General features: G+C 36.2%; 1 protein-coding gene across 1 annotated transcript in view; it reads left to right on the top strand.

Moving 5' to 3' along the window:
- Window positions 1-1,460: 1,460 nt before the first annotated feature.
- LOC105272627 (eukaryotic translation initiation factor 5B) overlaps window positions 1,461-26,954 on the top strand; it is a 32,547-nt gene continuing 7,053 nt past the window's right edge. Inside the window, exons 1-5 of the mRNA XM_011314829.1 lie at window positions 1,461-1,542; window positions 14,239-14,315; window positions 14,485-14,692; window positions 15,905-16,000; window positions 25,747-25,908. Coding sequence (XP_011313131.1) covers window positions 1,480-1,542; window positions 14,239-14,315; window positions 14,485-14,692; window positions 15,905-16,000; window positions 25,747-25,908 — 606 coding nt within the window. The 5' untranslated portion in view covers window positions 1,461-1,479. The remainder of the gene's footprint in view (window positions 1,543-14,238; window positions 14,316-14,484; window positions 14,693-15,904; window positions 16,001-25,746; window positions 25,909-26,954) is intronic.

Here is a 26,954-nt window from a genome sequence, read left to right as displayed (position 1 = left end):
TTTCTCGATTGTGTTATTCGATCTTTTGGTCTGGCCAAGTCTCCCATGGCGATGGTCTCGATCATTCGATCTGAAAAGGATCCGCTGGTGAATAGTTGTCTCTCTCTGTACAAATCGAGTACCCGTAAACCAACCAGTTTCATATCCGTCGCCCGAAGGTGATGGCTTCTGGTGAACGAGACGAGATCATCCCCCTCGGTTTCTCTCATTCCCCATGTTACATTCTTCATCGTACCATTGTAATATTTCATTTCGCGGTAAAATATAACGAGCATTGAATATTCTACGTGATTCGAATCCAAAGCACTGACATTCCACCCCGGGTAAAAAAAATTTTAATCGAAATATTTTTTTCAAATTTTCGAAAAATTTCGGGAAAACTCTTCAGAATTTTTTTTTATGAAACAAAAAAAATTGGAAAGCAAAACAATTTTATTTGTGGAGAAGCTTTTAAAAAAATTTTTAAAAATATAAATAGGAAATTTTTTTTATAATTTAGTTGGCGAATTTTTTGAGAATATTGAAAAATTTTAAAAGAAAACCATAGTATAATTTAAAAAAAATTATATTCGCAAAAATTTGTAGAAAATTATAGAAACAATTTTCCGAAACAAATTTTTGAAAAATTTTTCAAAAGATTCCCCAAAAATACAATTGTTTTGTTTCCCGATTTTTTTTTGTTTCAAAAATAAAATATTCTGAAAAATTTTCCCGAAATTTTTTTGAAAATTTGGAAAACAAATTCCGATTACAATTTTTTTTTTACCCGGGACCAAGAAATACCCGATACCTACCTCCACCATTTTTACCAAGATGTCAGATAAAATAATGCCACAACGCAATCACCGCTGATTTTGAAATTCGAATGAATCCAAAAGTCCGTCCACTTGCCTGAGAGAATGATTTATCTCCAAAAAAATTCTTTTTCCCCATTCTTCACGATCTCCCTCCTCTCACGAGAATAATTCAACCGCCATTCCATAATTCGCGCAATTACCCGTACCCCAGCGTCTATCTTTACGATTTTAATCTCGATCATTAATTTTCAAAAACGAGTGATAAAAATTCCAGTCATGCAAAATCCAAACTCCCCGTGGAACAGGAAATAAACAAAATTTATGGCGTTACATTTGTGACTTGAACGATGAGCAGAGGGGGGAGAAGGGGGTTAAAAAAAAAAAGTTAAATAAAATTTGCAAATGTATCTGGGAGTGGCCTCAAACGTGCGTCCTTGCTCGTGTTATGAATGGACTTCTCCCCACTCACTTCTCCATCGTAGAAATCACGTGGTGGATGCCCCAGTGACGTATAATTCCCCTCCCCCTCTCGCCCCCTACCCTTTGGAATGGTCACTTCTCCTTTTTTCCTCTTTCACACACGTTTTATATATGAAACCCATCGAAGGCTTTACACATCGTTCATTCTTCACTCGTTTTCGTTTCTCATTCGGATGAAGTTAAATTTATCGCCACCTCCTCAATGCCTGGCCTGCGCAATAAATTCAACCGGCCCTGGGGTTTGTCATACATACGTATGAGACAGGTGATAATCAATTGGAATTGTTTATATCGATTGCTGTCATAATATTCTAATGGATTTTTCGAGGAAAGAATTGGTGATAAGGCGACATTAAAATAAATATTAAATAGGAGATGATAAATAAATAAATGAATATATGGAATATATTATTCTTGATTCAAGTATTGATTATTCTCTTGATTATATTATTTAATATATTTGATGGATTCGGTCAGTTTCATTGATTCATGAAAATGATGGAATGAAAATTTACCGGATGATTAATTTGAATAATCAATAATTTTCATTCTCGAGGAGTGAATCAAGTCGTCATTTTCAAGTCAAATTAATAAAAAAAAAAGATTATCGGACGTTGAATAAGTTGTCAAATTGTCACACGTTCTGCTGGTCATGTCTCAACGAATCAAATTCCTCTCTGATTCCCTTGATTTTCTTTATTTGTTATCTGTACGACTCTCACCCACGCTCTCCCCCTCGATTGATCGCGTCACGTCGAATTCAAGACGCAAACTGCTCCTCTGATTTTTTTTTTTCTCTCTCTCGTCCTTTTTTTTTTCTCGGATTTGTTTCACGAAGGCCGATCCGATCGTTTGTGACGCCCACGCGAACATTGAAGTTGATCTTAGATGGGAAAGGGTGGGGATGAAGTTGAGTTTGAGATTTCGAACAAGATTGAAAAATAGAATGAGAGAAGAGGGAAGGTGGAATGAAAAATTCATGTTACTGGGATTTATTGAATCACTGAATTTATTCGAATTCGTTGGTAACTGCTTCATGTAATCACTTCTTTTTCGTCGTAAAAAGTTTTCGGACGCGCATGAAAGTTACGGGCGGTAAAAATAAATAAATCGGGAAGTTATATTCCGGGATATGGGTTTTTGGGGTTTTCAAGGGATGAGGAAGACCAGAGATAAGATTTCCGGTGGGAAATTGAATTACGAATGCACACTCGAGGATATCCTGGAATCCTGACATGAAAAAAAATTCTGAAAATACTTTTTGTTTTTTTTTTTTTGAGTCAAATCCACTTGACTCACTTGACTCGATGTGATTCAATTTTCCAACTTCCCGGATAATTATAAATTGTAATCGGAATATTTTTTCCCAATTTCCAAAAAATTTCTGGAAAACTTTTCAGAATTTTTTTTTCATGAAACATAAAAAAACGGAAAACAAAACAATTTTATTTTAGGGAAAGGTTTTGAAAAATGTTTTAAAACATTTCCTAGAAATACAATTGTTATGCTTCCCGATTTTTTTTTGTTTCAAAAAAAAAATTTCTGAAGAGTTCTCCCGAAATTTTTTGAAAATCTGGACAAAAATATTCTGATTACAATTTTTTGACTTCTTTCTGACTTGATAAATCAAATCAGCCCCCAAAGCAACTCTCCCCGAGTCAATTAAAAAATCCACTCGAGTCAATTAAAAATCCCTGATCTACTTTCCTCCAGCCAAGTATACTTGAAGGAATGACAAGTGTATTCAACCAAGTCTGCGCATCTTCTCGAGACCTCTCTTTGATTTCGTTTCCATTCTTTTCACTGAATCTCCAGGTCGTATCCGCCGAGGCAAAACTCGCCTACCGTATCTCCACGTCTTCCTTCTCGTTAAAATCCAACGACTTTCTTCCGGTGAGATTATTCAACTAGACATTCTTTTTCTCCCTCGATAACTATCTTTCCTCCATTTTGTGGTACATTTCCTCTAGTGACTGAATGGAGGAATTCAATCGATTGTTTTGGGAGTTTGAGTGACGTGAGTGGTCATTCATTCTTCTATTGATTGGCAGGGGCGAAGAGGGGGGGCGGTGGGTTTGAGGGGAGGCCGCGGGCTTGGGGGGGTTGGGTGGTCGAAGCCGAGGCAATCAATGGCAATACGAGGCGTGATCGTAAAACGTAACGTTCATTTCCGCTCCTCTTTCTCTCTTCTTATTCTTTCTCTTTCTGTTATTCTTCATCATCTCACCGCAAATCCCTAGACCTCGACTAATCTGCGGTGTCAATTAAAGATATGTATTCTTCATCGCCATTTTGGTTGATTAATTTCCACCAGATGTACGTTTTTGGAAATTTGTTAATCAATTTTTTTTATTGGGGGATTACAGGGTCTCGATTGGGAACCCGTTTTTATTAAAATTGGGGTAGCAATTGTGGCGTTGACCTCTTTAATTTTTTTATTCTGTAATTAATGTATTTGCGGGTTGTAATTAGCACCTCGAAATGGTAATTCGGTGTGGAAATTTTGGTGTGTGTTGGGGTGATGATTGGAAGGCGAATTTTCTGGTGGAATTTTGTGTGGTTGGTGTGGGATACCAAAAAAGGTCGTTCAAGGCATCTCGGTGTGTGAAGAGTGTGAAGAGAGTGTGAAAAGAGTGTGAGGTGTATTGGGTTGTAGGAGGGAGGGGACATTGGCCCGTGGCGCCCACGTGGCTTTCTTCTTTCCATTCAGTAACGATTTCAGGTCGTGGCCCACGAGATTCCGCTCCTCTTTCTCCACCCACCGTATTTATCGATTATGGCACGCCTCTTTTTTCATTGCTCCAGCCATTGCATTATCCAAAAAATATACCCTCATTCATCACAAATTCAGGTTGAAAAAAAATTGTAATCGCAATATTTTTTCCAAATTTTCCAAAAATTTCTGGAAAACTTTTCAGAAATTTTCTATTTTCGAAACAAAAAAAAATGGGGAAACAAAACAATTGTTTTTTTGGGAAATGTTTTGAAAAATATTTCAAAAATTTCTTTCGGAAAGTTTTTTTTAATAATTTTCTAGATATTTTTCCGAATATAATTATTTTTAATTATATCTAAACTATAAAAAAAAAATGTTCTATTTAAATTTATGAAAAATTTTTGAAAACCCTTCCCAAAAATAAAATTGTTCTGTTTTCTATATTTTTTATATATATAAAAATGATTTATATAAAATTTCTGAAATAGTTAATAATCAAATATAATAATTATCGTGTAAATAATTTTCGAAATCGATTGGAAGATCAATGAAAATACTATATTTTCAAAAATCTCACGATTGATTATAAAATGGAGACGGAAAATAGCAATCAGATTTCAACAGGCATAAACGAATGAATTCAGGGGGAAAACTCAATTTTTCAAATGAAAAAAAAAAAGGAACTGTAATTGGCGTTTCTCGTAGGCGAAAACGACCTGACAAGCCCACGTGGCCCAACCCATCGTCAAGGTGTCACCGCACTCTATGGCATGCCGATACCAGTTTCACCTTGCATCTAAATGATGGATTTGCCATACGTATCGAACAATTCGCCAATTCACTCGTTATCACTTTTTAATTACTCCCCTCTCCCCCTTCCCCCTCGGAGTAAAAAGACCCATAATTTTATCAACCGCGATATTTTGAAATTTTTGAAAATACATTTTTTCATTGCGAATTATATTGGATAATGAGATATAAAATATAAATCGTAATGGATCGTCAATTATTATTTGTTAATCAAGTCAATCGAACAGAAGATTTTTTTTCCATTGCAAATATTGAAATTTCATGGAAATAATTAATAAATAAAAAAAGATGTTGTGAGCACGTGACAATTGATTGCCCGGGTAAAAATAATTGTGATCGGAATAATTTTTTCAGATTTTCCAAAAATTTCTGGAAAACTTTTTATTTTGTAATTTTTTTAATTTCCGAAACAGGAAAAAAATCGGAGAACAAAATAATTTTATTTTTGAGAAAGATTTTGAAAAATCTTTTAAAACATTTCCCAAAAATCCAATTGTTTTCTCTCCCAATTTTTTTTGTTAAAAAAAAATTGTTTGAAAAGTTTTCCAGGAATTTTTTGAAAATTCGGAAAAAATATTCCGATTACAATTTTTGTTTTATCCGGGTGGTGTCAGAAATTGTTAGCAATTGTTAAAAAATGCGGGAATGTTTACAACTCGGGGGATTCACCGCAGAAATTTCCACATTTAACTCTCTCCGTGAATGAGAAGGGAGCAACCCACGCCCGTGGGTTTTGGCGTGGGTTTTATTTAAAAATTTGCCCCAACGTCGGCGGTTTGGTGGCACGAGTGCGAATGAACGATAAATAAAGGGTACTCCGAGGTACAGAGACTCCTTTTGCGTAGGTGACGTGAAACGTCCTCTTGTTCGCGATGTCGTCGGCAATCCTTTGACAAAACCCACGGTTTTCAGGGGATATAAAAATATAATTAAACTCGAATCCCAGGATTTCAATAGTTTCCACCCTTCCTCCCGCTAATGATTTCATTCAATCCTCCCTGTTCACCCTCAGAGGATCGATCAATCAATTCCCCGCGAGGATTTCCCACCGGAAATGGCTCCTCAATGATAACAAAATCGTAGAAAATTTCTTATCAAAGAGAAATGCATCCGTAACTTAATTGCATTTTTTTTTCAACATCACTTTATCCCCAATATCTCGAAATTGAACGAGGAAAAAAATTTTTTCGTAATGACCTTTTTTATAGCTCTCATCCTCGCCTATAAAAAATATTCAGATAAAAAATCCGCTATGTCTCTTCAATCCCGAGATACTGGCTGAAAACTGGCGTCGAAAAAAAATGAACTTCTAATTTTATCACTTCGTTACTCAAATCACGCGATAAAAATAAATAGATGAAAAAAAAAATAGCTACCGGTGTTGCTTCTTTATGCGTGCATAATATAATATATAGCGTATGTAAATAAATGGTGATTGGTGGTATTATCAATAAAAGCATGAAATGGTCGATTTATCAAAAGCGGTGGATAAGGGGGAGGCAATCCCGTGTCTAATAATAATATAGCAGAAATGGCTTGTGGAGTATGTTGTGTTGGTTGAAAATGTACTTAAGTCATACACCCTCATTATCTCACTGGTCTCTGTCAACAAAATATACTCCAGTTGATAGCAAGCAGTTAGAAAGGTGTCACGATAGGAGCGAGATATAGGGACTAGTCACCAAGATATTTTCGAGTCATGGATAAAATACCAGTGAAACTGTTTGTCGAGCAGTTGATATTGGTACATGTTTAAATTATTCATTAAAATTCGCAGCTGTTACTATTTTTCACTCTGGTGGCTCAACATAATTGAAGATACAATGTTGAGTGAAAAATTCACCTTTATGCACAATTTAGGATGTCATACCCAACGGAGTGACAGGGCAATCTGGTGGGGGTATATGTAGGGAGATTATTCGAAATTTTAATGACGAAGAAGAATGTCCCGAATATTATTATGAGAAGTCATGAATTATTTTTGGATTGTTATTATTGTTTTTTTTTGAATATTTTATGCTTCTCGCATTTTTATTTTTAATCTCCAATTTTTGAGTTGAGATTTTTGGAAATTTCTCGCGATATTTGACCCTCGATTTTGACCCTCTTTTTTTATTCGAGGCTTGACCCACAATTTTTTATTGAAATTGATTAAATCAATTGGCGGTACTGGCAGTCCGGTACTTTGGGATTTAAACGAGCGCGAGGACTGCGTGCGTGATCCGGGGAAATTAATATCTTCGTTGTGAAGGGGGAGGGTAATTGATGCTGGGCGGTTCGATTATCCGTAATTAAGTATCGAAAGGGCGCAGGAATCGTAAAGGATTGCGGACACAGCCCTCCACAGCATTATCTCCGGGAGATCCGTGATAAGACTCAATTACGTGATTCCCTCATCGCTGAATCGATATATTCCACGCAATCTCACACTGGGAAAATCCACCCTGAGTGCAGGTTAAAATCCTTGATCGATTTCCGTGGTTAATTGTTTTCAATTCTGATATTTACAATCAATTTGATCTAAACGGTTTTTTCAATTTCGAGAATTCCGAATGAAAATTCTCTGAACTGACAATTTTCACATTTCAGTTTGCAAAAAATTTCGTCACTTTTTTTTTCAATAATGTTTATAAAAATTTATATTGAGTCAATCTAATTTCTCATCCTATTTTTATTATGCAAATTGGATAATAATGCATACGAAATCCATTTTCAGAATATTGATGATTTATTAGTTACGCGATTGAATTTTCCAGTTTTGCTAATTATGCAATTATCTTGAAAAATATCAATTATCAGATAAAATATCAAGAATGCTTTCTTCTCGGAAATGTAATGAGCTACAAAAAAGTTAATTACCATTTTCGCACAGGAGCGGCAGTTCTCGAGATAAACGGAGATATAAAAGATATTTTTTCTCGTAGAATTTTCTTTTTGTTCTTCCTTTTTATTTATTATTAAATTGCTCCATTTTTTCAATTTTCTTCAAAGTTTTTCCATCGATCGCTCTCAATATCATTCCTCCCGACGAATTAATTCCCTCATTTAAAACAGCAATTATTGTTCTATTATCCAGATTTCTTTCACAATGTTAATAATCCTCTCGGTTATTCTCATCTTTATTCAGTCTCTCATTCGTATCGCGGATTTTTCCAGAGCTCATTATTTACCGCAATAACGAGCCGCAATATTAATGCGCCTCGATATCGTATTGTTCTCCATTTTACTCCCAACGATTTTAATTTCATTCGAATGACTGATTTTTGCGCTGCGAAAATAATCCGCACCGTGAAAAAATAATTATAAAAAATTTTTCCCATTAGCTGACGGCGTGGATTTGTAACTTAATAGTAATTAATAATTATTAAGAGGGGGGCTTATGCTCGATATTTCCATTCGTTGAACATAATTTTTAATAAAAATTGTCGGACTTATGTAATGTGGACCGGAAGACGTTCTGTAATAATCAAAGGAAGAGGATGTTCGCACGATTTGAGAGAGGGCTTGAAAAACCTGGAAATCATCATCCTCCATTCAATTGTTACAAACTCCGGCCTCTTTGCGATAGTTAATTGGATGTTCCGTCTTCTCGTCCGCTGAATTGATGGAGGTGGAAAATAGAATATGTCGTTCACACCAAGAATAAATTTTCCAAAAATTTCCAAAAATTTCCAAATATTTCCAAAACTTTCCAAAAATTTCAATGATAAATAATGATATCATCGATCGATCGATAGATCATTTTCCCTTTTGATATCATCCTATCTCCTGAAAATTATGGCAAATGTTAGAAAACCTTTCGATATTCAATCATTTTTTTTTTTTTTGTATAATTCCGGGAAAATTTTCAAAGAAAAATTACGATACCACCGCGTAAATTTCTTTAGTCACTTCCGCGATCGGTGAGCAGACTAAAATGAACTTTAATTATCTCCTTCAGTTAATTCTGTAATTTTTATTGATTATTTTCGTCCATGTTGATATCAACTTGGAGTGATCCCCGAAAGCTCTCGAATAATTCCTGCAGGCGTATTATCCCGAAATGGGGATTATAATGTTCCATAATTTTTCACCGATGAGTAGTAATTTGGATATCTTATCCGGGATCGTGTATCGGTTTGGTACCGATCGCCGTGGCAAATCGGCAATTGCACACGATTCAGCGCACGTGCAATATTAAAGCCGAAAGGAGTGGCGGTTTCGTTTTATTGTGTGTGCACGACTTTCCAAATGGATAGTTAAACATATAGTTCCCCATCAGTGCAATTTTTCACAAATCTCCATGTACGTGTTTGCATTTATTGCTGGATGCCAGTGAACAATTGATGTCAACGGGTGTGAACAGTGAAAAGAATAAATCGGCACGCAAACAATTCACTTGCGTAACCACAAGAATTACGCGAAAAAAAAATTCACTATAATTTTATCGACAACATACTGCCCCGGATAAAAAAAAAATTGTTAATATTTTTTCCAAATTTTCCAAAAATTCCTGAAAAACTTTTCAGAAATTTTTTTTTTATTTTTCAATATTCTCATAAAATACGCCTTTTAGATTATAAACTAAATTTCCTATTTAAATTTTTGAAGAATTTTTCAAAACCTTTTTCAAAAATAAAATTGTTTTGTTTTCCGATTTTTTTTCTGTTTCATAAAAAAAAATTCTGAAAAATCCTCCAGAAATTTTTTGACAATTTGGAAAAAATATTTCGATTACATTTTTTTTACCCGCGACCATCTGCCCTTCTAATCCCATAATAATAACAATGAAATCGCATCTCATAATAATTACATAGAGAAAACAATTTTTTTTTAATATCAATAATTTTTCAAATGAATTAATATTTGGGAAAAATGCATTTTTTTTCTCAATGCATAAAGGACTGGCATCCGCTCCCATGTCTTCAAACTGCCAAAGACAATGCGAGGAAGAGCGCCATCTTTTCCTGCTCCTCTATCCCACCCTATTTATAATATTTCTATTTATTTCCCCTCGATCTCTCCTCGGGCAATTAACCCCATTATCCCCATCTAATTTTTATTTATTTCCCATTTATCCAAAACACTAATATGAAAATAATAAACAATATTCCACTGGTTCCCCTTTGAATTCGAGGGATGGATTTTCGTATTCGAAGTTTTAATCGAAATAGATAATCCCGAAGGATTTTAACGGAAGGAAACGGTAAAAATACAGACGAAGGAGAGGACGAACGGCAAGAGAAAAATGTCCGATGAGCAATAACGATAATAGCGGGGATAAAGTCTGGATAATGGAGCGATATTTACGAGCTAATTTTCAAGCTGGTTTTATAATACGAATAGGTAGAATAAAGAAGATTAGGTCGACTTCCGGTGTACGAAAACACGAAATAGCATGTTCTTAGTTCATCTCCACTTCAAACAAATTTCCCTCTTGTTTTTGCGGGGTTATTTAATTCCTTGTCGACTGAAAAATGAGGGAGGGATTTAAAAGGGAGAAGCGAGAAAAAAAAATGAAATTGATAAGGTTGTGGACCTCGGTAGGTGGGCGGAATACCCTCAACTGGATAATCCTAGGCAATTTAAGCGAGAGCTGTGGATGAAAAAGTGGGTAATTCGTCGGTGTGAGGCAGGAACGATCAAGTATTTCCGTCAAATCGCCCCAGCAGTGGTCAGACAACTTCCCACGCCTCTCAGCGTGAAAATCCCTCCACACCGTTTATTGGCTAATGAAAAACACGTGGAAATAGCGCACGAAACACCAGAAATTTCGTAAGGATACGTTTAGGAGAAACTCGGAAAATATTCGAATTTATTTCACCAACACGGAGATTAATATTCACTTATACCAATCTTCCCACGGGTGCTCCGAAATGCCCTTTTTTTCATCCAGGGTCGATATATTTAAGATCGATTATTTTACAATCGATACTCGATTTTTAAATCGATTTTTGTGGATCGATCGATCGAGAATTGATATTTCATAATTTTATTTCTCAGCTCGAAAAATCCGGAATAATCCCAATTGTTGATTATCCCCGGGTAAAAAAAATTGTAATCAGTATAAAAATAAAATTCTTATGTTTTCTAATTTTTTTTGTTTGATAAAAAATATTTTCTAAAAAACTTCCCAGAAATTTTTTGAAAATTTGAAAAAAATATTTCGATTACAATTTTTTTACGCGGATCCCCTTTGAATTTTTTTTCTCGCGTGCGAATTAAAATGAAAATAAAATGAATGAGTCAAATCCCAGCGGTAAATTGGGGCGTATGATTTAATGGAATAACCAAAGAGATTATTGGCGTGAATGAAGGGGGAAAGGCAGGTTTAGTAATGGTAGGCACGCTTTCTAGGATAGAGAGAGCGTAAAAGCCTGTGGGACTCGTTTCATTCATTCATTTTGCCTCATTCACTAAAACCACTTCCATTCATTGTAAACAACAATGAGTTCTCCCGTAACGATTGTAAAAAAAAAAACACTGTACCCACTGTTCATATTCATTGTACAGTGGCAAGTTTATAGGAATAATTGTGAATTGTTGGAAAAGGGCAGGGCAAATATTTATACGAGTTTATTTCTCTCGACTCATCCGACACATATGCTAAGTGAAAATAGTCAACTCGTCGGGTGCAATCGAGAGTCTCCCGATACGAAAATACGCGCTTCTTGGAAGGACCGAGGAACGCCAATCGTACCTCGTTGCACTTCAAATAAAGATATTCGGGACTCCAAAATACTCCAGCAACCCAATACCACTCCAGTCGCTGGGAAATTTAAAAATTTTCCCTTTTTCAAATTTCGGGAGACTATCAGCCACCGATCCGGGCGAAAAAAAAATTGTAATCGAAATATTTTTTTCAAATTTTCAAAACATTCAACTTTCCACAAAATTTTCCTTTTGAAACAAAGAAAAAAATCGGGAAACAAAAAAATTTTATTTTTGGGAAATGTGTAAAAATTTTGGGAAATTTTTGCGAAAATAATTTTTTCTTTTAATTATACCGTTGCTTTCTTACTTTTTGATTTTTCAATATTCTCAAAAAAAAAACGCCATCTAAATTATAAAAAGAATTTTCCTATTCAAATTTTTGAAAAATTTTCAAAAAAATGTTTTAAAAATTTGTAAAAAATATTCCGATTGCAATTATTAAATAATTTTAAAACAATTATGAGCTCCATCGAAGTCATTAAGACGATGACCGTAGAATTTCCTGATGACCAATGACGATGAACCATTTATTTTGGGAAAGTCCTGGTATTTACCATGAATTCCTGCAATACGGCAATACACGCCTATTATCTCCCCACCATAATCTCTTTTTTTGTTGATATATTTTTCCGCGTGCAGAAGCCGCCCCCAGGGGCAGTGACTAATTGCCCCAACGGCGTGCCTGACCCCTTGGCTTGTTTATAGGTGCGTATATTCCTACGCATCACGCGTACACGAGGAATACACTTCCATACATATATAAACTCTGGGTGCCTATTCTCGACACTTGGGAATGTAATCCGTGAACGAATATTTGGTATTCCCTTGAGAACTCATTCGTTAGACTTCCCCATGCGAATATGATTCGTAGACGAATCGGCAACTTGCCATTCAGACGAAAAATCAAACCTATTTTTTTCTCACTGAATAGAAACCTCGAGTTTTCCAGAGAATTTTCACTATTTTAGATATAGTGAATCAGGAAAAATCCACTTGCCACGCAGGAAAAATCAGGCCTATCGTTTTTTTATTGGGAGAGTTTTTCCTATTGAATTTTTGATATTGGAAAATTTGATAAATAGGGAATCGGGAAAAATGGTTCCTTCATGGATTACGTTCCGTTCACGAAAGATGTTCCCCATGAGTCGAGAATAGGCCCCTGGGGGTAAACGAAAGGGAGAAGAATCACGGGATAAATGTGCGTCAGATGTTATTTTCGGTGCTCTCGCCCGCAGTCTGCCCGACACACCGCCGGTTTTCGTCTTCAATCCTTTTTCTCACATTTTTTTTCCCCCATTTTCACCCCTTTGGCAGACGCGCCTCACCGATTCACCGGAAATTTTTTTCCCGCGGAAATTCGCACCGAAAAATGTCTCCCTTGAAAAATATCGCGCGTTGGTTAATTGCGCGGTTTTTTTGAAGTAGATAATGAGAAAATTATGGGAGTCCATGATTTTTGTTAGGTAGGATTAATTGTGGCTATCTGTATGTAATATATTATTGAGAGTACAAATTGATCTGGAGTCCCGGGTAAAAAAAAATTGTAATCGGAATATTTTTTCGAAATTTTCAAAAAATTTCTGGAAAACTTTTCAGAATATTTTTTTATGAAACAGAAAAAAATCGGAAAACCATCGAATATTTGGAAAAAATATTCTGATTACAATTTTTTTTATCCAGGGTAATTAGGGGAATGATGGAATTATTAGTAAATGTGAAAGGGAATGGAGTGAAGACATTGTAAAAATGAAAATTGTGCATTTTGTCGTTCCTCAATTCGCTGGTTTATCAGGGATGCTTGTTTATCGTCTCGAGTCACATTTCCGGTTGCCAGCTCACGAAGCTTCATCTTATCGGTTTGACTTTTGCAAATGGCAACGTGAAAATGAAGTCGAGACGGCACTAAAGTGGATAACTATGGCGCCCGATTCCACAAGTAGAAATACGATATTTATGATTAAATCGTCACACGATTCGCCGAACGAAATGCAACAAAAAAATCATTTTAGTTTTTATTTTAACGAAACTCGAGAGGCTTTTGGATGAATAAAATTGTCATTCAAACATCGATGAGACGTATCTATTAGGGAAATGAAACCTCCGGTGATTGCGATTCTCGTTAATGGAATTCGATCGGTCATTAATCGAGAATAACACGAAGATCTAAAAATAAATGGGCATTCTTTCCGAGGGAATAATTCTCTCTAAGACTTGAGGCTTCAAAAAATTTTCATTTTCAAATTTCAATTATTCCGTTTAAATCGGTTTGTAAATTAAATTTTTCGATTTCGATCTCCAGTCGTCAAAGGCTCAGGACCATGAGCCTGAGATCAATTCCTTAATCCTCGATTAAATAAAACATGAATCCCTGAAGAATAGTCCTGATAATCCCTGACAAAAACAACCCATCCGCGTATCGCGGAAAATTCCAGAAAAAATCACCCTGAAAAACCGGGAAGTGAGAGAATCGATGGATCGGTATGCGGGAAACGCAGTCTAGGGTCTGTACATCCAACAAAATACTCGTACACACGCAACGTGTGACATCCGGGATGCGTGTTGTGTACCTCCATCCGAGTATTCCTGTCGAGAAGAGAACCAAGAAGTTATTCCTGGAAGCCTGCACTCCACATATCCCTTCTCTCCCCTTTTGCCATTTCAAACTCGTGTTTACAAACGTATTTTACTGAACCCAAAATGTTGATGTATCTCATTACCCCTATTTTTTTTTCAATGTTGCAGTACGCGGGTATCAGAATTGGTCCAGTGGTGAAAAAGGACGTGATGAAAGCATCGATAATGCTGGAACACGACAGCCAGTGAGTATTATTTTTTAAAATATACATTATCGACAGAAAAAAATTACTCATCGGTTTATCGTTCGCCTTATTTCGATTTGATTATTCACGGGTTACTTCTATTTCCGGTTTACCCCCTGGGATATCAACGGATTTTTTTTTCTCAGTTCTCCATTTTTTTTATTTGCAGGTACGCAACGATATTGGCGTTTGACGTTAAAATTGAACGCGATGCTCAGGAGTTAGCGGATTCGCTGGGTGTTAAGATATTCCAGGCGGACATCATCTACCATTTATTCGACAAGTTTACCGCCTACAGGGAGGAGCTGAAGCAGCGAAAACGAGATGAACATAAACATATAGCTGTTTTTCCCTGCAAACTCCGGGTTCTGCCGCAGGTGATTATTTTTTAAAATCATTTTTGCCTCTGCATTTGTTCCAGGGAGAGCTAAAGGAGATAACAAATGGGGCATTTTATTTTATTATCTTTTTTGGGAAATGAGGGCATTATCGAGTGTGATATTGTGATGCTGGTTAACTCCGGATGAGAGACTGGGGGTTTATCAACGCCGGATGTTGGAGTCGAGGCAGGAAGTCGAATCTCGTGGGGGCCCTCATCAGCGATAGCCTTTGGGCTTTATCGATTACACCTCCATACACTCAATTGTTCGTGTTTTATTCTTTGAATTTTTCATGGGTATCGAGTGCACTTGATTAAGAACTGCGAAGTTCAAAATAATTTTCAAGTCCAAGTCTAAATATTTCCCTGAGCGAAAAAAATTCTTTCTCATCATCTTTCACTTATTTCAATTATTAAACTCTAAAAAATTCATTACGACCTTCAATGCACGCTCTAAATAATAATTAACATCAAGGAATCCATCGGGATTTTTCTCTCGAGAAAATCGATATAAAAAATTATTTTATTCTGGTTAAAATTGAAAAAAAATGTTTAATTGAGTCAATTGAAAATTTTAAGAGCAGTTTTCCGGGAGTACTCAGCATTTTAAACGGCGGGAGAATTTTCGTCTGGAGAAAGTAAATAAATAGAATTTGAAATGCAAGTGCTAGTGTAACACAACAGGAAAACGTGTATCAAACGATAGTTGTGGCCTATACAGTGCCACTTGAGCAGATAGCCATTTCCTAGAACGTGCCACCGGTAATTGGAGTCCACTCGAGTTTCGCCAAAAGGAAACGATAACTGAATTCATATTTTTCGTGTGTTATTACACTCATTAGCATCGGCAAATGCACTTTCAAATGAATTGACAATTTGTCTAGGCACTCTATCTGTGCAATAAACGTGGAGAAGCGACACTGAGTGGCTACTTAAGGTATCATCTGAGCCTCCAACTCCACGCCCGACCAACCACTTATTTCAATTTATCTAAAAGAGTTTTATTTTATATTCCGGAGGTTTACGAGACTGGTGCACGAGAACTCACGAAAATCATTTTAAATTTATGAAATTACGATGAAAGTTCACGTTTAACTCATTGAAAAAAATTGAAAAGAAATTTTCCACCGTAAAAAATTATGATTACACTATATTTTTTGAACGATAGATCTTTAATAATAATTTTCTCTTTGATATTTTTGCTTTGCAGTATATATTCAACTCCAGGGATCCCATTGTGATGGGTGTGATGGTTGAGGCTGGAATCGTCAAGGAGGGAACACCCGTGTGCGTGCCCAGCAAGGACGTGAGTACATGTTTTATTGAAAATATTATTTCTATTTAAAAAATTCACGTGTCGAACGTGTGAACGATTGGGGAAGGGAGAAAAATTTCAGTATGATTGGAATAAATGTATTCATGCGCGCCCACCGCTCTCTGCATTTGTATGTGGATCGTATTCTCGATCGAGATATAATACCACTCAAAACCCACACGATATATTTTTGTTTCAAATTGACAATCGCAAAAGGCTGTCCCACCCACATGTCAAAATCAGTCGCTCTCTTTTTTTTTTTTTTTTCAATCCACTCACTGAGAAAACCAGAGTTCAACATCAATTAAAGCATGAGAAGTTGATTAATAACTCAAACCTCTGATTTCCTAATTTCACGCACTCCATTGATTGAAGATAAATAATAAATAAAATAATTTCGGAATTAATGTGCGATCAATCAATAGAATTGCGTAATTATTCTCGGATTTATTCTGGAAATGAGGAATACTTTATCGAGGAATTTCTAGGATTTTTCTTTATGGAGATGAGAATAGTTCTTGAATTTTCCATTCGCTTTTAGAATTCAATAACTCACGGGTTGTTTTTTCCCTCCACTCCTCTTGGCGAACCAAAAAAAAATGGTAATGGGAAAACCGTAAAAATCGTGATTGCTTCTGTCCCTCAAGATTTCACGTGTAGGTGAACCCGTCCACCGAGTTCTTTCGATACGATAAAGTCGATAGGAAGGACTTGGTGCACCGTAGGAGGACGAGGTTTTTCCCCCATGGGCCTAACATTAACGACGTAACTACCTGGCACTGAGTGGGCGTCTCATTTTTTTCTCACCTTTTTCTCTCGATCTGCTTTTTCATTTCGCACTTAACCCATTCCAAAGTTTTTTAATTCTTCATCTTTTTTAATCGAAAGATTGAAAAATACTAACAGCTGAATTCTCGAATTATTCATTCGATTAAATGAAAACGTTGAAAGTAATTATTCCGCGAAAATGAATATTTTGACTGGCGTTGCGGAATTAAAACCACGGGAATATCAATTATGGAAGATTTAATGTCCAGCGAATGGACTTGTACCACTCCTCAAACCCACAATGTACTTGTGGCAATGCGTGTGCGTTAGGTGGGAAGATGGTGAGGTTTATTCATGTTTTGCTCTGTTCTGTTGCTAACTAAAACGTTGGACAAAGTTGAGAGAACGTCTGCGAGAGTATGAAATAAACGAGGTGGAGGGGCTTTTGAGGGTATCATTGCATTCTTGTCGCCCGCGCATAGAAAGCAGACACTACCATATAGTTAGCCCACATACTCGGTTATTTCAATGTTCCTGCAACACCAGGACTAGCTATTATTCATCATCTTATTGATTAGTTCATTTCGTTTGGGACTCATCAATTAATAAGTCAACAGTCCCCAACTTCCTCGCTTCACCCATTCATTCATCACTCAAAGAGTTCAATTACTTTTCTATTTCCATCACCTTTTCCCAGATTATTGATTTTACGGGTAATTGACAAATTGAAAAGTGGATTTTCAGTCCATTTTATTGAAAATTCTTCTGTTTGTTTAATGAACCTGAGAATAATAACTGAATATTTCAGAATTATGAGATGTATAAATAATGAACGAGTGAATTATTTTGTAAATGACATTCCACTTTTCACTCTGACAAATTTATAAAATTATGACAGATTTTTCAGTTAATTTTATAAATAAATGGAATGCTGTCCCAGATTCCGACAGTTGAACATTTTTTTAAAAGCTTTCAATGAAGAAAATTATCGAAATGAGACATTTTGGGTCGAAAATGGGGGGAATTTTCCCAAGAGATCGAGGGGAGATTGTGGATTTTATCTGAGTGGATTTGTAAGTTGAAAGTTGTGCTGGGGCAGATGATCCCAACCGGATATTGGCGGTCACGAAGTGTTGGCTCAGGTCAGGATTTTGCCCAGAGGTGTCCCACATGTCTCTTATCCTCACACACCTGGGGTAGTTGATAAAAGGAGAGAGAAAATAGTGGAAGGGGCTGAAAACCTAGGTATGTCTATTTTTTCATCTTCAGGGGTTCCCCCTCGTTTTTCTACGTGACCTCGCAAGCCAATCGGGAGTTAGAATCGCGCACTTCCGGCCTCTTGTGACGCTCATTGACATATTTTCATGTTCCATTGATAAAACCCACCGAGAAAAACGGAAATGGCGAGATTCATTGAGTAAAAAGTCAACGAAAAACACTGAATGGTAATTTTTTTTTTTATTTCTCTTTTAATAAGTGAATAATTATGTTGCTCACCAGCTCGTAGTGTTACATGTCACGTTTCACCGAGTCGTTATCGATATGTTATGCAACGACCTCGATAGCACGAGTCAATTTTTTTTCCTCGTTTTATTTTTTATTTCTTTCACGAGTAAACGGAAATCCGGCAAATTCTTTTTCAATGCCCAGACTGTTTTCTCAGTGACCTCTCCTCGCTATTGCCGTTTCACATATCTTCCGTCTCTCGTAATTAACCGACGTCCGATCCTCATTAAGAAGACACATCGACCTTATATTTTTTTTCTGCCGTCCAAATGATTTTTCATCTTATTTTATCACCACGAAGCCACTGACGTAAAAAAAAAAACGTGAAATGTAACTAGTCGGTTTGAGGAATCGAGAGTTTTTCGGGGAATATTTCGGGATCTAACAGAAATTTTTGTGCAACATTTTTTTTAACTCAGATTCCATTCTCCAAAAATTGCCCTATGGATATAGGAATCAATATAGGCTCGCTTCAATTACGAGATATAATCTCTCTTTTTAATTCGTCATCATTTCGAATTGAAAAAAATTGTCTTGAAAATTTATTATCGCAAAGACAAACGGAAATGAACGAAGCGAGCAGCACTTGTTCGCTTTTTCAATTTTTAATTAAAGTCTGGTATTTCCAATAACAATCACTCGAATCGCTCCCATTGTTGAAGACAAATACTGTCAATGCCAAATGTAATTTGTACAAGTTGTTTGGATATCGAAGTAGATAACTCCACTGATAATCATTGAAACAAACTAGACGATTGAGTAATTTTTTGCGCAATGTAATTTCGGAAAATTCTGTGATAATTCTAAAAATTATAAAAATTAATGATTCGTATTTCTGGTAAAATCCTCCGAAAATTGATGAAATTCTTGACTTTTTAAATAATTATTCCTTCAAAATGTGGAAGAGTGAAAAAAATTCCGAGATTTTCCGAATTTTTCTCGAATATTTAATTATCTAAAATAATTTGCATCGACAAATGATTCCACTCCAGAAATACAATTTAAACCCGAAAAATATAAATAATCTTTAATAACCGGAGATAACTCGATGCTCGAAAAATAAAAAAAAAATACGGTACAACAATTTCCACCAGATTGAATCGTCGCAAATAGTTCTCTAATTTCCCGTGAAATATTAATCATGGATATGTCAAAAGTCCCCAAATTTAGTCCTCCATTTTGCCCTGCTCCCGACATATCCCACAAACCCAGGAATTGGCATTTGAATTAATTACGAGTTCCACCAAAAGCGGACGGATGCGACACTGTGGGTGGGTGGGTGTCAAAGGGGGAGGGTAAAAAAGGGGGAGTGAAGTGGGAGGAAGCTGCGTCACACTGGGATATTCCACGAAATTCGAAGCGACCGTAAATGGAAACGTCGGCAGCTTTGAGTGGCATGTGCCACCGGATGAATTCTAGTTTGGCCACCCAATAGGTCCCAAACTGCTGAGAATGAGAGAGAGATACATAAACACGTACCGCCTCACTTCCGGTTTGTGGTGGAAACGCCCACGGCTTCCTTCCGGCCGTTTATCACCCGATGGAGACAAAAAATAATGAATCCCTGTGGTGGGGAGGACAAGTGTCTAGTACTATGGGCACATGGGCCCTTTGTTCATCACCAAAAAAGGGATGAAAAGCCCCCGTGGATCCGAGAGGAAGGAAATGTCCACTCGATTTCCCGGAAATAATCCCTTCCATTATTCCCCCCATCCACTCTATTATTTCCATCATTTTTATCATTTCAAACCTAAATATTTAATATCAAATAAATAATAAATAAATCTAGCGAATGAAAGGCTATGTGATGGGGGGACTTTTTTTTTGGAATATATTTTTCAATTTTATTCATCTTGAATAATTCTTTGAAACGAGTGGATTCGCTCATTGATGGTTACATTCTCTTATCAAAACGACAGTCCGACTTAAAATGGTGAAACTCGTTTTTTAGAGGGGTGTTATTTGAGAGTGGATCGATATCGTCGTCTCGACGTCGCGACTTTCAGGTATGCGTTGGTGGCATCTTTTGAAAACGACAATGTGGGCCCACACACGATGCCCATCCTTTTATTTTCACTTTCAGAACCGAGACCACAGGTTTAACCTCTGATAACAGCTTTTTTTTTTTCCTCGAATGTACTCGGAATTTTCGGGATATCTTCGGAAGTCGAACATTAATCGTCTTATCACCAGAGAAAAAGGTAGCGATTTTTTGGTATTTCTCTTGGGATTTATCGAAGATGATGATGACAATTTCATCAGAAAAATTTTGCAGAAGCTTTTTGTCATGCCCTTTGATTCAAACAAAAAAAAAAAAATTATAATCACAATTAATTGTAATAATAATAATTATTATTCAATTTTTAATTCATCAGATGAATTATTATTACCAAAGCAATACAAATAGATAAAAAAATAGTTTTAATCTCGTTCCCCGCGTGGGTCGTAATAATTTCTTCCTAAACTGACCTCAGGGCCACGTGGGCCGGTGACTGGAAGGCGAAGGCAGGACGTACCGTAAAATGATTTAAAAAAAAATATAAATGAAAGAATAAAAAATAAAATAAATAATTCTCCATCGAGTGGTGGCTGTTTCCCCGAAGGAACACAGCGAGGTCGACGTTTCCTCTCCATCTCTCAAACCCTTCCATCCCCCTTTAATTTTTTTCTCCTGGAATCACCTGTCCAAGCCAAATGGAGAAGAAAGGATGGTGGAAAAATAAAAGAATATTGAAAAAGTCGAGAAGAGAAATAGCCCGAGACAAACGGCCCATCGATTTGCCCCCCGTCGTGATGGCCAGTTGTCTCATCAGCCCTGTTAACTCAAAATCTCTCAAAGAAATAATAATGAAGAGGGAGAACTAACTTGTGGAGTAGTTATAACCCAATAAATAAGTTCTTTTTTTTTTCTTTATAAAATGGTAAATTTTTAGTACAAAGATTCGGAGTGAAGGCTGAAAAATATTTCACCAGCTGCGCAAACTCCAGTTGGAGGGATTGAAATGCCCGTGGAAACGTGGGCGAAAGGGGATTGATCCTGAATGAAGTCCATTCATGAGGAAGAAATTGGTGGGAGAGAGAAATAGTCCCCTATGGAGACCTTTGAAATAGTGGGACTAGTATTTGTCACTTTTATCGAGGACTCTCCCTCATCCCACGCGAATAAATTTACATTTTTGAGAATATTTCAGGAATCCCCTCAATCCGATCAATTTTTCGTCATTTATTTTTATAATAATTACACCAAAACGAAATAATTATTAAAACCGCTAAAATCGAATTTTTCTTAAAAAATTGAATTTCCCAAATTTTAATGATTATTTTATTTAAAAAATAGAAAGGAAAATTTCTGTTTCTCCGACATTTCCGAAAATTGCCGGTCAACTGTCCGTGGAATTTGATTTTTTTTTTTTTTTTCCTGGTGTACGTCAGGAGTCGATCGATCCGATGACGTTGAAGTATCAATTGTCAAAAATAATTCAAGTGGATTGAGTCATCGTTGAATTGGCGGTGTGCATCATTGGTGAGCGCATGACACTGCAATACGCAATAATTTCAGAGCGTAATAATGAAAAACTAACCCATTGGACATTAGAAATACGCGTGTATTCGTGGAGAGGGGCGGTATAAACTATAAAGGATTTCTAAATTGGTGCGGGCTACCAAAATAGACTTCCGGTTCCCGTCTCGAGCGGTGTCTGCTTAACCAGGGCTATGCCAAACCTCCCATTGCTTGCTCACGATCTCCATCACTCCTATTTACTCTCATTCTTTTTATTTTGCAACCTGTCTCCATTGATGGGTGACTCGAGTCATTCAATAAACAGAAAAAACAAATTGGATACCACCATCGGGTCCACGGGTAAAAAAAATTGTAATCGAAATATTTTTTTTTCAAATATTCAAAAAATTTCGGTACAACTTTTCAGATATTTTTTTTATTAAACAAAAAAAATCGGAAAACAAAACTATTTTGTTTTTGGGAAAGGTCTTGAAGAATTTTTCCAAAATTTAAATAGGAAAATTCTTTTTATAATTTTGATGGCATTTTTTTTGAGAATATTGAAAAATTAATATTCGCAAAAATTTCTAGAAAATGATAAAAAACATTTTCCGAAATGAATCTTTTAAAAATTCCTCAAAACACTTCCCAAAAATACAATTGTTTTGTTTCCCAATTTTTTTGGTTTCAAAAAAAAATTTTCCAAATTTTTTCAAAAAAAAAAATTTTTTTCAAAAAAAAAAATTCTCCTATTACAATTTGTTTTTTTACCCGTGTCCCTACATTAAATATTGAAATCAATTGATTTATTGATTCATTCTCCACATTAACCGGTGACTCGAGTCTCAGTAGAAAAAAATGTGATATTGGCGTAATTTTTCTGTTATATACCGTGAATTTTGTAATGAATGCATTAATTAATTGATAACTGACTCGATTCATTCATAAATATGCGGAACAACCGAGACACTCACATTCATTGAAAAAGACTGACGGAAATGACGCGTCATTTTTATTGAGTATTTCTCCCAGTGTTTACTTACCACGATTAAAGTGTGAAAATAGTACGTCATGAGGCGACAATTCTCCTAGGACGTTTTTCGTTGAGATTTCCGAGAGTACCTGAGGCGTTGGCGTGGGCGAAATACTCGTACAGACATTCCGGATGGTTATTGTGCCCACTGGCACCCATGGGACTTGAAATTCATCCGGTTGAGAGGATAAAAACGATGAGAATACGATCGTCAAGTGCTTGAGAACATCTGGACTCGAGTTTCTATCCCCATTACCCTCATGTCCAACGATTTTAAGATTAAAACGTCATTGACAATTGAAAGAACAAACAAATCATCACAAAATAATAAAAAAGATTTTTTATTTTGTGAGATTGGTGTATAAATTTTGGAAATTTTGGAAATTTTGTCAGTAAAAATTGATCAATTGATGAATGACTCCAGTCGTCAAGTGGAGTCGTTCAGATTTTCAGATTTTCGTGGTTTCATCGCGATTTTGAGATTTGAAAAAGTGATAGGTACGCGCTGTAATGATCAGTCGAAAATTTGAATGGTCGAGGATGAGGGAGAAAAAATAGCTTGAGGATACGAGGGGCCAGTGGTAATTTCCAAGGCAAAAGTCTCGTCCTTTGTGTTGAGTGTATGGGTTTAGTACAAAAACCATTCTCTCTGGGGGTGTTTGATTTGAAGCTTGAGGGTCCCCGGGGTTCACTGGATAGGTATAACTTTCGTACTTGGGCCTTAGCACCTTTATCACCCCCTGGGCTCATTCTCTCGCTGTGACAAAACAAATTTACAGCCGAATTTCCAAGCAGGACCCCTGCCAAGTTTATATTCTCAGCTTCTCCGGTTATTCTCATTCTCTTCGACTCCATTATTATTCTCATTCCTCTCATTTCGGTATTTCATCTCGGCAACTGCAAGGTGGAGACACTTTCTTGGTATTTCTCATTTTTTTTACCTTCCAAATGCATTATAATATTTTTTATTCTCAACAAATATTTTTATTAAAATTAGTCCCAAAAAATTTGGGGTCTACAATGAAAAATTTAAATCGTGGGTGAAAATATTGGGAATCAAATATTAAAATTCGAGTGAAGATGGCAATTGATTGAGAATTCGGGAGTATGAGAGTGTCAGGTGTTTGAATTTCCGGAGTGGGCCCACGTGTTGGATGTAAAAGTACAAAATACCGTGGGTTTACCAGTGAACAGAGACAGAAGGAAGGTGTGGGCCCAGCACCAGAGACTCCTTATTGAACCCAACGTGTAGGATGCCGAGAAACTTCCACTCTTTCCACGTGGTTAATCCACTCCTTCCATTTTTCACTACTTCCACTCTTTGTCACCTCCGGATTTACTGATTTCCTCAATTATTCCTTCACAAAACCACCCCCAACCTCCTGATTTTTAACATTCAGGCCCTAAATTTTTTTCACTCAAATTTTCAACTTGCCAATCTTGATTTTTGACCCATTATATTTTTAATCAGAACTTCAAACTCCCAGACCTTTTATTTATGCGGTTCAATTGTTTAAACCTCAACCTTGATTTTTTAATCCACGCGTAAATTAACCCTTTCTCACCCCATCTTTTAAACTGGTAAAAATCCAAAAAATACATCCGAGTATTCTATCCTTGGGGAACATCCATATTTTTTTCAGCGCACCCCTCTCTTTTTTATTGGCGAAAAAAAAATCATATCTCTGATTAAGTCATACAGTATCTCGGGAGTATAATTACACTTCTTTGAGGCGATGAGATAAAGCTTCAGAGCGATCCTGAAACACGTTGGAATTTGTTGGGCGTGTCCTGTTGGTCGCGAACAAGACACACTCCGAGAGGTGGGTAGATATCTCAGCCCCCGTAGAACATACACCCCAGGGTATGTGCAAATTTTTGGTGTATGTAATGCATATGGTGGATGCTACTCACCTTCTTCGATGACACCCACGCCAACTGATCTCTACTTCTGATTAAAAACCAGTCGAATCAATTTGTTAACACTGTACTTCATCATACTCAGGATAACATCGGCATTCTAGCGATTAATTTGATCACATTGTGGATAGTCCACAATGACTAATAAAGAGGTCTTCTACTCAGAACTCAGGAGTTTTCTCCGGAATTTTCACGATGGAAGATATCCAATTTTTCCAAAATTTTATAATTTTCAAATTTTCCAAAAATTTCTGGAAAAAATTCTATTTTCCACTCTCGATTAAATTCAATGGTTTTTTGGACTAATAGAGAGGTCCGCTACTCAGAACTCACGAGTTTTCCCAGGAATTTTCACGATGGAAGATATCCAAATTTTCCAGAGTTTTCTTATTTTCCAATTTTTCCAAATTTTTTGGAAAAAAATTTTATTTTCAATTTTCAATTAAATTCAATGGTTTTTTGGATTAATAGAGAGGTTCGCTACTCAGAACTCACGAGTTTTCCCGACAATTTTCAGAATGGAAGATATCCAAATTTTTTCAAAAAAATTTTTCAGAAATTTTTCGCACCGATTTTTCGAATAATTTCGCTTTTTATTTGAGGCACAAGCTTTTGCCAAAAAATTTATTCCCCATATTTTTAATTTCAATTTTCAACATTTAATTGTACCCCAAAATAATTCAATAATTGAATTAACGGATTTCAATGCAGATGTTATGGACAAATTGCTGTTCTTTATATATTTACAACAAATTTAATAGATTCAATTTGTAATTAATAAACGTCGTTCGTTGGATTAAAATTTTTATCAAGATTTTATCAACTTCCTGTCTCCGAGCTGAGAAAAAATTCATGCAATTGGAACTCCCTGTTATTTTCGATAAACATCCACGTTCCTCCGTAATAAAATGTTAATTTCCGTGTACAACTTGGGAGATTACTCCAACTCGTTAATTTGTTTCTCCCGTTGAATTATGCTCATGAGTTTTGTTTGATTGATTTTTGCAGTTTGTTGACCTGGGTGTGGTAACGAGTGTGGAATACAACCACAAGGCCGTCGAGTCGGCGCGAAAGGGCCAGGAGGTGTGTGTGAAAATTGAACCAGTGCCTGGTGAAGCACCCAAGATGTTTGGACGACACTTTGATGAGAAAGACATGATCATCAGCAAGGTGAGCTCTTTTTTTTATTCCTCAAGGTTCCTAAGTCCCCGTGTCCATCAAATTCCAAGGAAACTAATCAGTAATCCTGTGCTGTTATCAACTACTCCAATTACATCGACGTCTTTTCGAATTATGCAAATAGCCTGAGACTGTCCCACAAGGAACTGATTTTAAAAACCAAAAAAAAAATATTTAAATTCAAAAAGCCCTTGACTTTATTTGAGAACTTTCTTCTGAGATAGACAGGCTGATAATTATAAAAGTCAATTTGTGTAATTGTCCATGAGGATAAATTATTGTGAAGTTTTATCGTAATTCAATTAATTTCACATTAATTATATCACGTGACACCTTGATATTTTTATATTTTGAGTATAAATAATAGTAATCGTGGGGATTTTTGTTTTAATGATGAATATATATTCTGAAGGGTCATTGTCTTCCACTCTTGCGTCATCGATTCGTCCACATGGCGATAATATCCCCCAAAGTTAATTATCCAATTAGTTGAATACGTGCGTGGGTTTGAACTAGAACTTCCGGCGCGTTCGAGGGGGTTCCATCCCATTCATCGATCTCCTTCATTCATAAATACTCACCCTCCACTCATTGATACCTTCTCCCTCCCCAATTTCGCGATTCCTTTTTTTTCTCATTTCTCCGTCTCTTAAAATATTGATTAAATTATCACGTCACTGATTAATCAGCGGATAAAATCCCTGATAATTAAAAAAATATCCAAAATAAGCGCCCGTTTTTCCCGCGATCTCACGTTTTATTTTCTCGGATAATTTTCACGGAGTAATTGAACCCACCGGAAGTGGGGAAAAGCTTTTTTGTTGTGGTTTATTCAATTAAACGAGGAGGATCACTCTTTACTCTCAGTTATTCACTTTTCACCCGACGGGAAGCGACGAATAAATAATTACAGGACTTTATCTGATAGAAATGAATTAACTCCTCGGTTTCTCGAGCCATAATCCAATGATGTTGGGGTATAAATGCCACTTCCGTTAATAGAATTCAACAGGAAGTTCCAATTATTCATTTTCAAT

This window comes from Fopius arisanus, unplaced genomic scaffold (assembly GCF_000806365.1).
Source record: "Fopius arisanus strain USDA-PBARC FA_bdor unplaced genomic scaffold, ASM80636v1 scaffold00223, whole genome shotgun sequence".
Taxonomy (NCBI): Eukaryota; Metazoa; Arthropoda; class Insecta; order Hymenoptera; family Braconidae; genus Fopius; species Fopius arisanus.
This window is presented reverse-complemented; position numbering and strand designations above follow the sequence as displayed.